This window comes from Strix aluco, chromosome 2, assembly GCF_031877795.1.
Source record: "Strix aluco isolate bStrAlu1 chromosome 2, bStrAlu1.hap1, whole genome shotgun sequence".
In the NCBI taxonomy this organism is placed as follows: domain Eukaryota; kingdom Metazoa; phylum Chordata; class Aves; order Strigiformes; family Strigidae; genus Strix; species Strix aluco.
Window position 1 is genome coordinate 56,562,739 of NC_133932.1, and position 20,882 is coordinate 56,583,620.

The 20,882-nt window shown below is 37.7% G+C and overlaps 1 protein-coding gene across 5 annotated transcripts in view; it reads right to left on the reverse strand.

The window, feature by feature from the left end:
* The window catches only part of WWC3 (WWC family member 3), a 102,507-nt gene that overhangs the window by 32,081 nt on the left and 49,544 nt on the right, over window positions 1–20,882 (reverse strand). For all 5 annotated transcript variants that reach the window (XM_074814850.1, XM_074814849.1, XM_074814848.1 and 2 more), the window contains exons 6-8: window positions 14,771–14,900; window positions 9,323–9,472; window positions 7,171–7,244 (exon numbers count right to left, since the gene is read on the reverse strand). In XM_074814850.1, coding sequence (XP_074670951.1) covers window positions 7,171–7,244; window positions 9,323–9,472; window positions 14,771–14,900 — 354 coding nt within the window. The remainder of the gene's footprint in view (window positions 1–7,170; window positions 7,245–9,322; window positions 9,473–14,770; window positions 14,901–20,882) is intronic.

Here is a 20,882-nt window from a genome sequence, read left to right on the forward strand (position 1 = left end):
TCAGTGCCAAATGAAACAAATGGGGACTCAGGTCCTTTCAACAGAATTACAGAATTCAGGTACAGTTGAGTTATCATATCTTGATAAGCGAGCGTGAGATGAGCCCTGACAATGTATTTGAGTGACCATGTTCATAAACTCTTACACAGCTTGTGGATGAAAGAAAGTAAGATGTATCTGGTGAAGCCTCTGGCTTGTTTTATAAGATAGCTGAAGGACTGACCCTCTCCATTTTTAACACTCACAATTGTTTTGCTAGTTATTTTTCTAATGCAGGGTGAGCTGGTTAAGAAGCTGACCATAAGAGCAAATAAATGCTAATGCAGACAACAAGGAAGAGAGGAGTACCAGAAGGTAAGAGGGGAAGGTGGGGTCCCCCCTTTCAGCGCTAGTTAACCACTGAATCTGCTCAGCTGTAGAGTATAACACATCCTCGATACAAGTGGTTTTAATTTGGACTCTTGAGCTTGCTGAGAGCACATAACTCCCTTTGTGCATGACATTCCAGTTTAAAGTTTAGTTTTTCCCCTCAATTTTTGTTATGATGATGCTCTGAAAGTAGGACGTTGTCATGTAGTAACTTAATTATACTGTTATTAAAGAGAAAGGGACTGCTGTGGACAAGGTTTGTATCACTGAAGAGTTCCAAAATCCAAAAATACCTATATTTACTTTGACTCCCTTTAAACTCTTAGCATTTCAGTTGGCACCTCTTGTCCCTATGTTTTCCCTTTAAGCAAAGAAAAAGAATTTGAAAAACACTACATAATGCAAGAATCTGTTGGGAGAGGAACTTCAGCACCAATAAGCCAGTTTTCTGCAACGTGTATTTTCTGCAAATGAACTGAAGTTTCTGGGGAATTTTGTTGCTCGCTTTCCACTGAGGACTCCCTCTGTATGGCAAGTTGTTCCAAAAAGCTACCAGTGATAAACTTTTTAAAATTGATCTCCTTGGCTAGAAAACATCCCTAAGGCTTTTACAGTCTCACTCACTCAAACCTAAGAAAATATCTGAGAAGTCGTGTTAATTCTGATAAAAACATAATAAAAAATCCTCTTAAGCATGTTCCTTAATTGGAATTTGTTTTCTCCCAACACAAGCTTTTCTTCCCAGTGACAATAAATGCATAAATAAGCAATTTCACTGTACTTGTCCATGCCAGATTTTATACCTATACTACACTAGCCATTCTCACTGCTAGTATGTTACAAAAAAGTGGCTGTTTGGCATTTTCAGATTCAGTGCATATATTCACCTACCTTAAACACCCACTTAAATAAATCAGTTACTTGACATAAATGGCAATTTAAAGGAAAAAAAAATTTAGGATCCTTTATGAAGCCTCTGGTTTTTAAACACATTTTTCCTTCCTACTGGGTATTTTAAGATACTACTTCTTCAGTATAAGTTACTGTAAAACAGTAATTTTATCTGGCCTAATGCCAGATACTGAGGTTTCTACTGATATGGCAATTTAACATATTCCTGGGGAAAAAACAGTTAATTTTGAGCCATCAACATTCCAGGCATTTTGCCCATTCCCATCCTTGCATAACAAGTGCTGAGGAGCTTGCATTCCACGCTCGAGTAGGTGGTATCAAATGACTGGTTTCCTAGGTAGGCAGACCAACTCGCTGCTTATTTCAGTATTTAAAAATTTCAAATGGAGATGAATATAACAGCTCCTGTTAAGCAGAAAAGCAGGAGGGGCACAGATGGGATGACAAAGGTTTAACCTGGTGATCTTAAGTAAACACTGATTCGAAATAGCAAACTTGCCCTGAAAGGCCACACCAATGTAACTAGAATGATGCCTAGCCCAAGATAATGTAGACAATAGCATGAGGGTGAAGATCAGTACAGCCAGTAGTTTACTACACAAACTACATCATGGGGGCAAAAAAACATGTATTTTCAGAATTTACAGCATGTCTGAATCATTATATATCTACACAGACCCTCCCTAGACAAAGTAGGTCAACCTTTCCATCATTGGAAATATCTAGGGAACCTAAAATCCTGTTAGTGACTAGAACCTCATTTTCAAGACTGCTATCTGATCCCAGCACTAATGAAATTATACTGTTGAGCTCAAGAACATTTCTGTTTAGAAGAGGTTATTTATTAAAATACAGTATAAGAAGTGAGATTGATCACTTTTTGTGAAAGGGTCTGATTTACAACTACAGTTAAGCCCACATTTAGAGCATTACTCAGATTATGAACAAGACAGGTGTCTTGGGGAGGGAAATACTCTGAAGGAATACAAAGGTCCTAACACATGCTCATAAAAGGGACAAATTATCCCACAGCTGGCACTTCCTAACCTACAAACTCTCGTCTTTCCAGTTTAAACAAGTTCTTCGAACTTTGAATTTTCCAAGGAAAAAACCCAATACTACCCTACATTTAAATGCCTAGACTTCTGGGTAAGATATTAGACTACTCTACAGCTAAGGTCTCTGTTACCTGAGAAATGGGAAGACCAGTGGGGATAAAGAAAAAATTCCAGTTATGATTTGGAGGAGAATGGTGGCTTAAGATCACACAAATATGCAGAGGCAATCAACATAAATCAGCTCATCTTATTCCTTTCCTTAGGCTTACAATTGGACCCAGTTCTCTGCCACTTCAGGTAACAGGGAACTTCTCCCATGTGCAATACCCAAAGGAGGTGGTTGTGGGACTGAAGACACATAATGAAGGGTGTTAGAACTTGGTGATTTCTGGTATTTACAGACCCTGTTGGGAGTAGATTATGATTTATGTCCAAAAAGGGGAAGGCTAGAGAAAGGGGAAGAAAGAAATGGAAAGAACAAGAAGCTGGGGAACTCAGCCAAATGCTCACAAAATTTCTCCACTGTGTCTGCTTTGGCTGTTCCTGCAAGTATGTGCCACTGTGGCTTTGGCGGACAACACGAGTACGCTCTGTAGAATATCCAGCCTTCCTGGCAGCCCAATTCAATAACAAGGAGGTCTTAAATTGGCTTAAGACATTCACGAAACCTAGAGTCCACTAGCATTTTGCATATAAAATTAGGTATTCACCTTTAGGAAAACTGCAAAGCTTGCTAAAACCAGTGGAGGAGAGGAATTGGTATTTTCCCCAATTCACAGGTAAACTGGTATAATGAAAACTTTAAAGACAGTTCAAGTGCATGGCTCATCTCCCTTTATAACCCAGAGAAAGTTTTATGTTTAAAAACTGACACTAGGAGATTCAGGTTTAGCTGACACGCCCAAGCCAGATATTGATGTGGTATCAAATTACTTCATCTCTAAATCAGATTTTCAGATTAGTTTAGCAGAATAAAGCATACAAATCCACTGAATTTCACTAGAAATTAGGCAATTACACCTTGAAACCTGCCTACACAAGATAAATTTTAACAGGAAAATACTTGACTACATTACTGTATCAGTACTGGAATGTTGCTATCAATATGCAACCAACATGTATTTTGTCAGTACAAGCACAAATTGCACTAACACTTCTGCTAATGCTTTTAAAAGCCCAACTGAAAATTAATTTTGATAATGAGACAACAAGTTAACAACAAGGTAACTATTCAGCAACTATACTGAAAAGAAAGAAGTAACATTCTTAAAGTGAATGTAAGCATAGCTGAGGGGGCGGCTTTTTCAATGCTAAAATAAACCTGTTGACAACCACTGTATGATTTAAACAATTGAAAAAGTAACATCTTTGAATTCAAATTTATAGAATAAACAAATTACTGCTTTTGCACCCAAATTAGATAAGCTGGTTGAAGATGCTTGGATATATTAGCTCATTAAAAATCAGCTACCATAAAACTGGATTATTAAAAAAAAAAAAAAACAAACCAAAAATCAAACAAACCACAGGTAAGAATTTTGGTGCTTCTTATTGGAGGGATCATTTTTCATCTGTTGATTAATACACTTCATAGGATATGAGGCACTGCAGAAATGACAATTCATTATAATTTGCTAATACACTTCATGTAGTCATTATACTGAACTGCACAACTTAAAGAGTTATCAAAGAAAAACAATTTGCTTTTGATTTCTCTTTCTATGAAACAGTCTATTCAGAAAAGTGCTTGAGGGGTACACTTTCCAGTGTGCAAATGCTTTCATGAGAGGTGGTCTCACTGAAATAGCAACTGAAACTAAAAACGGTATTTATCCAGGCAGCTTGGGCCTGTCTATTCAAAAAGACCATCCTCCCTCCCTCCTGCTTCTCTGGAGGGCCACACTGACAGATCTGAGAGAAGAAATTTCATGGAAATAAGGTACAGTTTATTTTAAAATAATGGGGGGGGGGGAAGAGTAAAAAGCAGAAGATAAGTGATTGCACCTCCCTTCAGTATGATTGGCGAGTTAAAAAGTAGAATTTACACGCCTCCTCCCAGAGCCTGGATCAGACACAGGAGTGAAGACCTCTTCCCCAGCATACTGACGATGTCAGAACCCACAACTCATAACATCTGAAATACTCATGGGAAAAATTAAATTGCAAATTATCCAACTTCCTTCCAGTGGGAAACTGAAGGGGAAAAAAAAAAGCTATGCGAATGTCTTAATTTATGCAAAGGCCAAACCACTCAGTAGTTAGAGAGATTTTTGAAGGAGGAATTAAAATCAAATTATCTTTTATGAGGGAAGAGAGCTATTTTGGGAGTATAAGTCAACTTTTCTACTATCACTGGGTGTCATCTCCGGAATTCGTCAAGATAGTTCATTCAGAAATCCCAACACTGCATTTTCGTGCTCAGACACCATATACAGAGAACATATTTTTATTTTTAAAAACTTCTTTACTAAACATGGCAAATATTCTGCCCATATCTAGAGCTGTATGATCTTCTGACTAGATTCATAAGAGTGACTAAAATGCAACATGTTGCTTTTCAGTTTGTGGGGCTTTTTTCCTGCTTTCCTTTAAGGGAAGACTTTTCTCCTACAGTGTATTTTAAAAGTCTCCCATTAAAACTTGGAAATAAGACAGTTTGTCTGTTCTACTTATATAGTAAATGCTTCCACACTCTGTTTGACAAGCAAGTAGTCATAATATACGGCTTTACAGTTGTGACATACTGTAGCATTTTAATTTTCTACTTTGTAGATTTTAATCCATCGCAGCACATTCCGTCACCCACACTGTGCAGTAACAGTAGATATTTCAGCAGCCAAGGGAGAACGAACACAAAGATATTTAGTAGAGACAAAAGCCCTACAGAAATGCCAGCAAGCTAAGGGGAAGGAATGCATGATAAATGAAGAATGCAACCACAGAGATAACTGGTAGGGGCAATGAGCTTTGTGCAGTTCCACTCAAAAGCTGAAAGCTGATTACTTCCGTACAACATACTGGGCAGAATAAGGCTACTATTTTAAAGCAAGTAACATGCTTTTGCTAAATAACGGACCATTGTCAGAGCTGCTATCCTGGGACAGCAAAACTACCCTTTACTGCAATTACTATTCTCTAGTCGGAAGATTAGTTACCCAGATTTTCTACACTTAATTAACATCAAACTTCAGCTTACTTCTGATGTTCAGAAATACTGCATTCCATGCATAAACAAATGTTTGGCACTTCCAGTTGAGAAATGCTTTTGCTACTAAAAAAAAAAACCACCAACAAAAAAATCCCACCACTCTATCCTTCCCTGCAGTAACATACAAGAATAGAATTGTTTTGAAAAACACATAGAAAAGGTATGTCAGAAAACTGAACTAAAAGCATTTAATACAATCTTCACAGCACCAGTGGCTCTGCTAAACTAAACAGTATAAAACTATATTCTATCCTCCTTCTTTCAGCAACTGTCATGAACCCCTAAATTATCACTGGACTATTAAGTGCTAAGGGTTAAGCCTGTGACCAAACAGGACACTGACAGGTTTTTGTTTTGCTAACCTTTATTAGGTATTCACATGCATTATTTTACAATGCAGACTTTCATTCCAGTTTCAAATCCTGAAGATTTAGCTAAGTATCTCTAACATGCTTGCACCAATTAAAATTTTTTTTAAAGCCTGTATTGCATCCAAATGTGGGTAAATCTTCCAAGAACAACAAAATGGGGAATCGCCTATAAAGCTTCCAATCCCTGCCAAGACATATGCCAGCATTATGGTTTCCCCCCCCAAAAAGCCACCATAATGTGAAAAAAAAGAGGCAAAAGTATTGAACTTTTTTTAAACTCTTGTTCCAAGAGGTGTAAAAAAAATGGCAAAATAGACAAAGTTGAAAAGAAAAAAAGAAAAATTCTAACTTAAAAAAATTAAAACCCTAACATTTTCTAAGTTAACTATACAGAATCTTTTAAGTGTCAATTTTAATAAAAGAATGTTCTATCAGCACAAATTAAAATAATCATAAGTGCATAAAATTACTGTGTTCAAGTCATCATCTATCTATACCTACACTGCTGTCCTGAATATGTGTAAATAGTTCAAAAACAATGAGATTAAATGAGGACCCATTAAACTATACTCATAGATAGTATTTTTAAAATAGTATTAAATAATTACTTTTACAAAGCCATGAAGAAACACTGCAGGACTGACCTTCACAAAAGAAATACTTATGATAAGTAATTAGATTGAAGGACTCAGTGAAGAATTAATCTATTTCAAGAATTACTTTTTCTAAATTTATACCAGATTCCTCCCCCCCCCCCCCCCCCATCTCAACATTGATTTTTATGTACCCTTTTGTTCAGCTCTGAACATCTTCATTTATCTCACAGGCAGTTCTGCATTCTTTCTTCACACTCTGTTCATGACTTCAGCACACTGAACTTAGTACATTCAGAGCTTTGCATACCTGTGTTCTGACAGACCAGGCTGATAAGTGTAAATCTAAAGACTGTTTATATTGAGGTTTGAGAAGAAGGGGGGAAAAAAAATGTAAAACAGTTCAATTAAACTACTGCAATTTTGTGTTTATACAAGTGTAGACAGGGCTGACATTTGACTTTATCTCTGCAAACAAATATAATAATCTTATGATAAAGTCTTAGGTTTACCTAAGCTTTTATTATCTGTGAACTACTCAATAGTACGCAAATTAGTCTTCCTAAAGACATTTCAGCTAGGAGGCTGGTTCCAGTTCTACTTTGAAAACTTTAATCAGGAGAGTAAAAATAAAACCCAACGAATTTATTTTTAATTACCTTTTCTTGGCCTCTTCATATTGCCAGTTCAGTCTTACTTTGTCTACAAGTCTTGTTTTGTCATCAAACCCAAACTTTTGCAGAGTTGAAGAACAAGGAGAGGGGGGAAAAAACAGAGGAAGAAATGAGATTTTAAAATGAATCTCACAATAAAGTGGTTAATTAGTCTCACTTACTGGACTCACTAAAAAGCTTCAATGCTTTAAGAACATAACAAAAATCAATTTTATGCTTTAGAAATACAAAACTGGTTTATTGCTAAAAGTATAGAAGATAAATGAGCCCTTTCAATAAATTATGATCCTGGAAATCAAGGGTTAGCAAACAGAATCATTGATGGTCAAAGCTTTTCATCTTTATCCAAGCCTAACACAGAAAGAGTATTTTTAATTGAAATATTTTACTACTTGATACAGCTATTTTATGGATAGCTTAAGTAGAAGTAGTTCAGATCACATTCCCTGTACTGTGATGTGTTCCCCAGCACTTAAATCATTAGTGCATTTTAAACACTATTACAAAAACATCACATGATCCTTGAACCAGTTGTAGAATGCGCATTTATGCTACAACTCCTACTGTATACAGCCCAGTTTCTACAGCAACTTCTCTCCATCTTGGAGCATCAGCAGTTCCCTTCTTCAGAAATCTGCGTACAGTCTAATATTTAAAACCCAAGTCAACCTATTTAAGTGTATTGCTGTACGTCTGGATTTCTCATCTAACTGCTGCTTTTGCTCTCTTCATCATCACACATGTAAAAAATCCATCTCTTTTTTACTCACATTCCACTACTAGTAATTCAGGAAAACAATTAACAAAATTGTATAATTTTATTTTCCTAACAAAAAAACTACACCTGATAAACACAATTTTCAGACTGTACTTGGCTTGTTTTGGATGGCACTCAATGTGTATTGTGTGAACGGGAAAATGCTATGTTCCTTTTTGTAATCTGTTTTGGAATTCAATAATCATATCCACCATCAGTCCAAAAAAATGACCTGCCAAAGGCACCATCTACCTAACGAACTGAAAGACTGCCTAGTGTTAGCTAAGTTTTCTTAGATGCTTTAGAAGTATATCTTCTTAAAAACACAGATTTCCTCTCCTGTAGAGGCCCTCTTGAGACATCCAACTTGGCAACTATCAGCAGTGAAAGAATACAATAGAGGAGAAATGGGATGATAAAAGCCTACGATTAGAGTTACATTGTTCAATAAAAACTTCTAACCAAATGTGGAGTAACATCCAAACTATAGTACTAACAAACTACAAACAGGTTGTCATCTTGCTTTGTCATCACTCTCATCCACAGAAGCTAATGTTTTACTGCTCAAGAACAGCTAGGCTGCCATAGCACTAGCGCGGGCCAAATTTTTATTATTTGGAATACACAATTTCATTCACACTGAACTATTCCGAAGGAGTGTTAATATGTTCTTCTCAAATACCATATTTGAGCATGAAGGTATGACAGACTAGATCAGTTTTGTTAGTTTTACAGAAAAACACTTTGAGACTCTAACAAATATTTCTGTTGTCTCAGACAGAGAAAAGAAACAGAAATCTACCCTACATCTTTGATGTACATGAACAATGATGACAAGCATGATAAAACCAAGATTTTTTTTAATAATTACTACTATCAGAATATTAACATCTCACACCATGGCACAATCAGATCTCTACTGCAACTTCAAGCTGGCTAAAGTGTTTTCCTCCTTCCTGCATCATTACAAGTATCAGTAAATCAGAGCTGGTGACATGAAGAGAAGAGGTCCGTGGACACCTCCACAAGAGCTGTTATTCAGAGATGAACCTGCGGTCACCAAAGTGGTGACGTGAGAAGTGCTCTGCCAGGCTGGCTGAGTCTGGGAGCTGATTTTACCTGTCACTGACCTGCGAGCACATTGCTACACCCCTGTGCCACGCTCAAGTAGCAGAACCACAATGCCCAGCACACATGAGCACTGCTCACACACTCTGGAAACAATAAGCAAACGCAACTCCCTTGCCACCAATATTGCTTTGGGTTTTTTGTTCTGCTACAGCCAACACCTCTTAAATCAAAACAGGAAATAACGATGTATCACTATAATACAAAAGCAGCTTATTCTCTACAGCAAATGTCTCAAATAGGAACACATACCTCTCCAGTGATGTCAGTCTGAGAACAAGCATCACAGTGTTGTTGAGGTAAACAGGAGTCGCTGAGAGAACCAGAATTGTGCTGGAGATCCTGCAGGGAATCTGTAATACAGCAGCTATTCCTGAATCCATCTGTTAACTTGGCCAGGCTCTACAGGAGAAGAGATTTTTAAAAAAATAAAATTAGAGAAACTGATTTTTGTAATTCTTTTACTAAAAGAAATCAAAGAAAAATTATATTTTAGAAATATGACAGGTAGGTTGCCTATAAAGAGCTATTTAGAGAAAGTAAAATTCATTAGTGTTACTAACATGCAGAAGCTTTGCTTTGAAATAAATCTCTCTTTTAAAAGATGCATCTAACAGTAAACAGATTTTAAATTATTTGTTTTAAATCTATGAATGTTTTAGCTTTTGTATGGCTTACAGATCTTTAAATCTAGCAGCTGTCATCTTTCAGGGTAACTGACAGGGAAGACAAATGTGATTCACCTGCCCTTTTGCCATCTTCTGTACAGGTTACATTCCTTAGCTGCTACTACTATCACATCCAACTTGATGAATACCTTTTATTGATTGTAGTTTTATGACAGCTGATTTCACCCTTGTGCTCTCTTACCCAAGGTTCACATAGTTAAGAGATATTTTATACTTTGGGTTAGGCATGGGACATCTCTGAGATGTCTAGACAATGAGACAAACTGTGAAGGTAAAGCAGAAACCTCAAGCAATCTTTAAGGGGAAAGGGGAGTAAGGGAGAATCACACAAAATAATAACAATAACTCATTTGATAGTACAAGCTTGGTTGGCAGGCTCTTAAATTTCCTTTTAAAAAAAAGAGAAAATTGTTAATATCACTTATTTTCTGATTGTACATTCTCTCTTTTTCAAAAATTACAGATAACATTAGTATCAATAACAAAAACACTGTGAAGGCTGTCATTTATAACAGAGACCCTAAGTATTATGTATCAAAAGAACATTAAAAAAAAGACATTAAAATAATTAAATTCTGTCCCCTCACCAGAAGATAAAGAACAATCAAATTATGTGAAAAAAATTACCATAAATTTGAAGAGCAATATCAATTTATAAATCATAACATAATCCAACTATTTGGTTCTAAAAATATACATAAAAACTCTAAAAACTGCTACTCCAGTGTCTAAACTACGGAATCACAGACAAATCTGAAGCACTGCATTAGGAAAAGGCTGGCCCTCAGGAATCTCAGTGACTCTGACAACTGGTGATTTGCAACAAGCCCCAGTTACTGTCCATTTCCAATTACCAGGAGATTTACCAGTCTTCAAAGTGCAGTTTAAAAGGGATAATATACCAATGCTGCCTTTTCTTACAACAAATTCAACTAATGGAGTCAAGACGGCAAACCTGTGCAACAGCAACTGGTTGCTGCTTACAAGAACAGCAAGACCACCTTGAAGACAAAGGCGTCCAGTTTGGGAGCCTAGAAAGCATCCATTGCAGCAGGCCTGAAACTAGCCAGAAAAAGCAGCTTTTTCTGGTCGCCTCCAGTTCCATCATACATGGTCCATCCCTTTGTTCTCATTCTATACCAGTCCCTCCCTCAGACCTACACCCACTAGAGATGAAAAAGAGGGAAAATACCCAGCCTGGTGCAGGATGAACGAATGAGTGAGCTCCCTTTTCACAAGAGTGGGGGTTCTGTGCTCCTCCAGATCGCAGAGCAATGCCAGACATGCCATCAGCAGGACAAGGCTACTGCTACTTGCCTCCAGAAGCTCAATTTTTCTTGGGTCCCCCCAAAAAGCCAATTCTTCTGCCACCTCTGAATTGAACTGTGCCATGTTATTATGAAGGATAAACAAAATAGTTTCTTCTCAGTCCTGAGACAGCAAAAATCAATTTCGAGTTACACTGCTGAGAAGTCCCTAGTTAGTGTCCCTTTATCCTCCAAAGTGAACTGCTCCACGGTGTGGCAAAAAGAAAACCAGAGTGTCTTCCACTTTATGCAAATTGAAAATTGCAGACTCCTGTCTAACTCTCTTCTTCAAAAATCACTGGAAATCATCCAGTCCTGTCTGACTCCCACTGTATGGAGGCTCAAGATGGATCCCCAATGGGTTAGGAAATGGTTAGGAAATGGGATAGTAATTTCAAATCATAGCTACACAAACATCAAACACCTAACACGTCCTCTTTCCAGCAAAGCAGAGATAGTCACAATTTTCATAAACTTCTAGGAGTAATATCCTCCCCAGCTATATGGAGGAATCCATCTTTCATCTGGGGTTTATGGACTGTTTATGGCAATCCCACAGAAACTGCCAAACCAACCTACTGTATGGATGTGAAGTTGTAGGCACACCAGTCCAGACCTATCCAGAAAGAGAGAAATGAGCAATGTCATTTCAGCACTGTCTGCTGCTATCTGGTTTGGGAGCTCTCTGCCACATACAATTTCAGTGCATTTCCTATCTAACCTACTTATTGTAAAGGAAAAAAAGGAAAGAAGGGGAAGGGGGAAGAAAGGAAAGAAGGGGAAGGGGGAAGAAAGGAAAGAAGGGGAAGGGGGAAGAAAGGAAAGAAGGGGAAGGGGGAAGAAAGGAAAGAAGGGGAAGGGGGAAGAAAGGAAAGAAGGGGAAGGGGGAAGAAAGGAAAGAAAAAACCCACAAAACCCAAACTCCAATACTTCCTAAGGATAAAGGATAACATTTTAAAAGCATAGAATCATAGAATCATTCAGGTTGGAAAAGTCCCTTGGGATCATCGAGTCCAACCATCAGCCCTACTCTACAAAGTTCTCCCCTACACCATATCCCTCAGCATCTCATCTCATATGCACATACTGGAACAGAAACAAAAGTATGAACGGGATGGGGGGTGTCAGGGGAGAGAGACACACACTCTGCTTTCAGGAACCTAACCACGCACCTTGATTACTCAATCTTATATAAAAAGTTCGTCCACTTTTTTGGAGCAGTGACACTGCATATTTGGCTTTATTTGTAACCACAGCACCCAGTTTAAATCTGACCACCCTCTCCTTCCCTCATCAGCCTTCTCTCCCACACAACTCAATTCAATTACCATATTTCTATGACAGCTACAATTTTCCAAGCACCTACACAAGACTGAGTCACTTCTACTATGTTTAGTTCTGTTGCTTACACTGGCCAGATTTAAATTAAGAAATAGTAAGAAATTGTCTATTTCCTTTCTCTGAAATAAATCCCCATCTGTTTACACAATACTTCGGACTCCTCTATAAAAAGCTTTAAAAACAAAGTTTTTCGTAAGAAAGCTTGTCTTACCAACAATAGCTTTAAAATGTAGCATTTTCAAGGACAAAACAGTATCAAAATTGATAGGAAATTAAAAATCAAATTCTGAACTCATTCGGAAGATACTTAAACTAGACTTGCATTTCCTTGACAAAGCTAAATAAATCCATAACAATAATCTTCAACTAATTATAAAAAGGCAAAGCACAGAAAAGTTTGGTGACAACAAAAATATTTTTTTTTTGGTCAAAATTTTTAAAAATATCAAGCAGAAAGCTGGATATTTTTGCGGAGCACAGTAAGTTGGCAGAAATACACAATTTTTACACCCGTAGATCTTGTAAACTGTAGCATTTAATCCCTTATTACAATTGCAACAAAACGTGCAGAACTCATTTGCACACTAGGCTTGTGTGGAACAACTATTTTCTAGATTCTCCCGGATTATATGTCTATTATTGGATGCTATCACAACAGATTGTCATTAATTACAAAAATGATACTTCCTAGACTGAGATTTCCTGTATGTAATGTATACATATGAAGAAGGATGGCAACGCTTTTTATTTTCGCTTCTGTCTCGTGCAACCTTTACATTCTGGTGCTCTCAGCATTGCCCAATCCTTGATGCTAAGCTTGATCCTAGACTTCTAACTCCCTCAACACTGTATTTAAAGTAACTGCAAGTGCACTTGAAGTTGGTTTAACAGATATGATTTTCAAGACATCTCAATGTTTACAGCTGGATTTAGTGCCATTGAGGACTGAAAATGTAAGGAAAAGGAGGGGAGAGAGTCTAGTGGGGAAGTCAGAAAAAAGGCCAGTAGTTAGGCTGCACCAAGATCTCACACAGGAGTCTTTAAATTACCAGATAGTTTCCTAAAATGTGCGTCACAGCATTCATGAAGAACTGCCTTTCTAGTCATTTCTTGCTAGCTAGGCATATGGAGGACTGAGAATCACTTTAAAACTTGGCCAACACAAAATATCAAATATGTTAAAAGTTGCCAAGGCAGAAACTTTTCGTAGTGACTTAAGCGTTCTGTCTACTTCAACAAGGATTTGTGATCCATCAGCTGACCTTTGGGTAATGCTTTGGAGACTGAATAATTGTATAACTATGGAAATTCATTGTATGTAGATTACAAGCTACCCATATAATTTACCAATTAAAAAAAAACCCCAAACCAGTGAAACACTACTGCAGAGAAAACTGAAAGAAAAAGTTTGAATGGCAATAGTAATTTAGTACAGTCCCAAAAATTTAGGTAACAAAGACGCCTTTTTCCATATAGCAGTTTGAAGAGTGGGTGAAGAGAATTGTCCTTGTCACCCCTCTGTATGCGCAGCCTATTTGGGCAAGTCTACACTGAAGTCCCTGTGGTGGCAGAGGCTCGTGGCTCTTTGATCAAGCTCCCATCACATTAATAAAGCAGACACAGCAACTGAGAGCTTGGAGCAGGATGCAGAATCCATTCAAAAGTTAGATCATTACTCAGGTATGTATCTCCCCTCAATCCTCATGCTCTGATTCATACAAGAGTTTAAAGCTTGCATGATGGTTTCTGTATACATTGTATTTAATCATAGTCTTTGAGGGGTTTGTGAGAACACTCGAAATTAACGTGTCCTGATACAGGTACTTAAGAGGAGAGTTTAGGGCAAAAAAAGGAGAACTACCAAACTGCAGCATAGTGACACAGAGATCCAGTTTTGTGAAATGCTTATAAAAGGAAAAACAGGGTAGACAAACTGGTAAACATTTTAGCACATGAATTCTCAGTCCTACTTCATTACAGGTAATATAAAGACACATTAAACAAAATGAAAAACAAATACCATAAAAGATTTTTTTTAAAATGCAGCATAATTACTCCATAGCAGTCTTTGATATAGTCAGCAGCAATGGAAAGCTATAATTCAATAGACATTGATCTAAATGTAAGGGCAGAACATAAGACAAAAATAGGAAACGCATATAAAGTCTTGTGTTCACAGCATAGACAATGACTACTTACCTCTTTTCGAGCTGCCTGCTATTAGCAATTATCAAACGGAAAAATCAGTTTAGGCCACCCCACATCCTTATATAAACTTCGTAATTCCAATGCAATCGCAAACAAGAAAATAGAGGTAGGTTATTAATTTGTAGCAGCTATTTGTTCAGTAGCTTATTTTTTACCTGCATAAGGTCCTGCCTTTCTTTTTCACCTGTGCATATAGCTTTCTTTATGGTTCGAAGCTCACTCATTATAGCTTGTGCTTCATCCAGTCTGTAATTTGTATGAGCACTTGACATCTTACGATCAATCCTGTTGAAAAGATTAAGACAAATTCAGGAATTTTAACATAACTAGAAAGTGCATAGATGTTTTAAGACCTCTTGTTTATTCATATACCACTTTATTTCCAGAAATAAAATGGTATTCCACTTGGAATTAACAACACACTCAGTGCCAGGTACACTCTAAAGACAAAAAAATGTGATTATCTATCCAGGTTCTGCAGAACCAACAACTTTCCTGGTTTTAATATCCTAATACAGAACTTACTTACAGGCAATGTCTGTGGGCTATTTCACACAACAAAAGTAAAATCAACCTAAAACTAACCTACATAGTAATAACTCAGAAGACAAAGATATTTGCTGTCACATTTTCCATGCAGCACTACATATTGCAACATCTCTTCCAGGACTTCTAAAATTTTATTGTAAATGCTTTCCTGCCATTATGGACATCTTTGAGTATCTTTTCTAGAAGACATCATCATCCCGCACTAAGGAACAACACATGGGACCATCCCAGATGATTTCAAATACAAACTCAGCAAGAAGCGAGAGTGCTACTCACTACATCAGGTTGAATTACTCCTAATGTTTCCATCTTGACATAAAAGTCTCTTAACTGGGACATCCACTGTCTGAGTTTTCAACTTTTTTTTCCCCCAACAGTTTGCAACAGTAAAGGACAACAGATCAGGATGCAGAAGCCTAGTCCAGTGTATTATCTGGATAATTTTCTTTGATTTATAGATAAAGAACAAGACCAGAGACCTGCAGAACTTGCTAGAAGAACCATTTGGTCTTGAATTTGTAACAAAATGGCTATGGGATTTTAACAGGTTACCTACAACAATTACTGAAAATTGTGTTAAATTCCTGTTAAAATAGGAAAACCTCGGTTTACCTGTTAATCTACCATAGAAAGCGTGTATATAGAAGAAAGGTGGTATGTGTAATGGCCCCTAAGCCAATGCTAAGAATGAACACCTCCAGGAGAAGGCACCTCTGGTTAACAGAATTAAAGATAAAACATATGTTGGTCATTACACAGGACACCAGTTTATAAAAAGTTGTAGTAGGAGCAGGTATGTCATACATATATGACAAGAATACTCAAACTCTATTTAAAATATTGCTAATAACTAGAAGTTTCAAGGTAGGGATTATATTAAGCTAAGAGTGTCAACAACACTCACTCAGCATGTTCTGCCAGTTAAAATCAGTGAAATTCCACTTGCAGCAGATTACTTGCTTTAAAATTAAAATATTAAAATTAAAAATCAAAAAAGGCTTGAACGAAAATCCTGTCATCTTATTGTGTAGCTCACAGTATTTAGGAAAAAACTGCAGGTTGGGTTTCTACGGTTTTGGTTTCTTTGGGTTTTTTTCTGACAGATCCTGCTTTTGGAGACAACACAAAATAAGTCTGAACCTCAAACTTTCTACTTAAATACAATTTTCCCCATGTTGCATAAGAAAATATGTAAGCCTTTATGATTTTTGGTTCAAGAACAAGAAAGTAGTTAAATATCACACTGATTAAAGTTGGGGTTTTGTGTTTGCTTGGTTTTGTTTTCGTTTTAAGATGTTTACTTGAGTCTTCACTAATTTTTAGTTAAAATCCTGAAAAAAAACAGATAAAACCATGGTAAAACAACTAATTCAATTCACTGGAAGTTACATGAAAAAGATAACATGTGGTTTTATCTGAAGGTTACCTTAATATTAAGAACATAGATTCCATACAAACATTAGACCCGAAAATGCCTCCTACACAACTGCTTATTATACTGTTTGCCAGGTCCAATGTGGCATTTCAGGAAAAGGAAATTATTTAATTTCAACCAGATTTTTGTCCAGTTACCCACATACTCATGTTCCTGGACGTCACTTTGGAGCCCAACTTATGAATTGATATTTGTTTAAGGAAAGAATCAGAGAAGTTTCTCTGTCAGAAATATTTGAGCTTAAATCAGTATTGCTGTCAACCCAAACCAACTTAAGTATCTTACAAAATTGCTAGTTATTTATTGTCTGTTAATTTTTTTTTCCTCCATTCATAAAACTCTAGCTTTGAAAGCCACAAAGTTAACAGGAATCTTCCATTTTATTAATGGAAAATAGCATGATACAAATACAGATTAAACATTTGCATGAACAGAAAAAACACTCAACTAAAACACAAAACTAAGAATAAAGTATACATTTTTTGAGGAAGATGTTTCTAGGATTCACAGACTATTAATAGTTTCAGTCCTATAGGGCAGTTTCCGAGTTCCTCTATTTTTCTTCACATGCTTTCAAATGTGCAAGACTCCCCCCATCCTCACCAAAGCACAGGTCTGTAGTCGAGTTAAAAATCTGATTTTAAAACTTTTGTCAGGTCTCATATCCTCTAACTAGCTACAAACTGTTTAGTCGGTCCTAATTCCCCGTCTCTCCCAACCTCTCTCAGCATTCGTTCCACTCTCACAGCCAACTGGCCAAGTTTTCATTTCCCGTGTTGCTAAATGCCTTCTTCCTCCAAAATTCTTGCCGGCAAGCAGAAGGGTCACTGAAAACACAGGGGCGGAGGAACTGCTCCTTCTCAGTCCTTGTCGACAGGTCAGAGAAAGGAGTTTGTTCCAGGAAAGGCTCCTCTTTAACCCTGTACATTATCCGGACCGCAACGGTATCAGCTGCACCTCAGGGCAAAGGCACCTGTGGAGGCTGAGGAACACCATCATGCACGGTGGGGTCTTTGCAGGCTTTAAACAGTGAGCTCTAGAAAGTCTCCAGTGGGCAAAGGCAGACTGTGATGTCCAAAGGCTTATCAACAACATTGCCGAATTTGGATGAAACTGTAGAAAATACAGCCCTAATAAAGAGCTGCAACACTACAAAGTTTGAAATTCTGACTGTACTGCAGTTGTAGAGGTATTAAAAAAGACCCTCAATCCTCTCTCTCCCCACAAACCCCCAGTTTTCTCTGGTTGTTTTGTGGGTTTGCTTGGGTTTTTTTTTTTCTCCTCAAAGATGGCTAAGACATTTCACTAAAATTAAGAAGAACAGAAAACAAAATACGGTCCCAGGCAGACAATGTATGTGGAAAACATCAGTGCAAGAGATTTGCATTTAACAAAGGCATCTGAATCAGACAGCAACATAAAATGATGGAAATACTGAGCAACCTAACCACCCTCACCATAAAATCTGTCTCTTCTCTGAGAGTTATACCCAGCAGAGGTTGCACAGAGAGTCACACGGCAGCAGGTTCTGATACCTGCTCATAATGCCATTGTGGTCAGACTTTCAAAGCAAGCATTCAGCCAGATGTAAAGCCCAAAGTGTAACAGCTCCTAATATTGTTCTTGGCTTATACTTGAAATGCAACAAAGAACATGGTTTTAAAACAGCTGAATAGGATGCATGCCATTCTCAGTTGGCAGTTATTTGAAGATTTAGCCTAGCACAAGAAGGAAGAAAAATTATGCAGGCCAAAAATTTAGAAAAAGTAACAAAAGGGGGAAACGCCTGAGATGTAAGAAACTTACGGGGAAAAAAAATGGGGGGGGGGGGGGGGGGAAAATCAGCATTTTTGTTTTAAAGAAGGAGCAATGAGTTTCTTTTTAGACAATACCCTCTGTGGATATGCAAAAAATAAAATACTTCAGCTTTGGTACTTGACTTGAGGGACCCTTCTCTCCCAACAAACACAAGGGGTAGGGGAGAGATCGCCCAGGGACAACCTAGAACACAGGATTTTAGCCTGATTTGTCTGCTGACTACACAAGGAGGCCAGAGAAGTTCCTCTCTTCAGCTGTTAGTGCGAGTACTCTCCAAATTGGCTCACTTCCTACTAGAAGCAAAATACTCAAAAGAAAGCACGTATCTCACCAGAAAGGCAATTAAAAATTATTTAAAAACACAAAACAAAAACCAACCCACAAGCTTCTGGTTTACAGTGAAGAAGTCACTGCAGAAGAGCAGAGCTCAGCAAGGCACAAACACTGACAGAAATTCACTGCGATCCCAGGTAACGCACAAGCAAAACATTCTGCCACCCAGTGCACCAGCGGGACAGAGTGACTGTAGCAAGAGTAGCAATGAGCAGCACCAAAGCACTGAGTTGCCACACTTCAACTTTTAAACTAGATGATTAGAGTGACCACTGACTAATCAGATATGCTTTAAAATAATTCCTCTTGAATGTCACTCCTATACCCTCATCCTGGAGTACGGGCAACTTCATTTAGGCTAAAATCCAAGACTAACATTTGTATTCTTAATCATTCGCAGACTTTTACTTTTCAAAAAGTTGCTGGACTATCTTAAATGAATTATAGTAATTAAAACAATCTTGAGTTTCAAATGGCCTTCAAATACTTTCATCATCCTAGCCAAGTGGTTAGCCCTTTATATAAAATAATTGAACCTATACCCTTAAAATAACCCAATAACCAGGAAAAGAAAAACAAATAAAGTAGAAAAGGCAAGGCAATTCTTACTCACTTAAAATATGATTAAGAATCTTAAGACAAAATTGCTTTTGTTCCGTTACTGTTTATGTATCTAGGCCATCACCCTAAAACGCTGACTATACTTAAAATACTACTTAAAGTATTTGCTGTTTCAATATACCGAGTGCTTTATTTTACTAATTGTCAGCTAATATCATACATTAACAATTCCCCTAACTATCTGTAAAGGCTTTGTGTAGTCAATAAAAATATATTTATGCCTGAAAATTATTACATTATACGTGCCAATGAAGGATTTTGGTTGAACAAGTTTTCTTCTCTGAAGCTTTTGAAATGCATTATAAAACAAAAGAACCTTGTAAGCTTAAAAAAAAAAAAAAAAACACTGAAAAACAAAAACCACACCAATATGAAGTGCTGGGCTATTCCCTCTCCTTTAAAAGTAAAATCTGAGTACCTCCCTTTATACAGTTTTGTTAACATAATACCAACCAAATCAAAGTTGGAAAATAAGTAACCTAATTGCTCCAGGATCCCTGGAACTTTGCCAGAATTCCTGAAGCGAAAGTGTGCGCCCATGCTTTGTAGCACCAACGCAATAAATCCAAAGCTTCAAAATATTTCCACAGATACTGTTCTTATGCTGCAAAACACATTAGACAGGCAACAGTTCCAACATTTTCAGGAAGTGCCTGCATTAGGCAGTTCGTTCACATGCATGCTGGAAAAAAGTCCAAGATTTCTAAAGGCATGGCCACATTTCCAAGGCAAATCCAAGAGCTGTTCAACACACGCTCTAGCCCTTGGCGTTGTGGAACAGATCTGGAAGTCACAACAACCTGTGTTTACCTGCCATCTTTCCCATGGCCTGGCAACCTCTCCCTGTCCCACTGGGCATCCCACGTGTGTGCCACTTGTGTAGGTGACTAAGCAGCACACAGATGGAAGTCACCCAGTTCCCATCTTGAATGCCTGCAGGAAGAGTGTCAGGGGGAGGGTCACCACAGCAGTTCACAACCTTTGCCACCACTAAGCACAAGCTGCCTAATAGCCCTGGGAGCAGTGGCAAATTGCCCAGAGCTACCTTTCCCCTCACAGGGAAGAGACAAGGAGTCACATTTACACGCACTCATTCTGCACACATGCAACAAAATCCAAGGTCTCACAGACCATCAGATTTACAGTACACACAAAAATCAGCTATCCTGTGCAGAATGAGATGGCCTGACCATCAGGTAAAAGGAAGAAGCAGTGTTGTGGTGTACAGCCTCCGCCCCAGAAGTCCTGTGCCCAGCCAGAAAGCCTTGGTACTGTTCACAGGAAAACTACTCTACTGCATGGTGCTTCGGGCTGTGTTCCAAGCAGTAGATATCTCCAGAAACTGTTTGGAAAATATTTTAAAAACCTAATTCTACCTCAACAACATCTTCAGGAAGAGTTAAAGAACAGGGCCTATAAAACCGTTTTTGCATGTGGATCTATGAAACCACCATTCCAACCAATTGTGTCTAACCCTTCTTCCATCATTTCACACTGCTCTCAACCTGCAT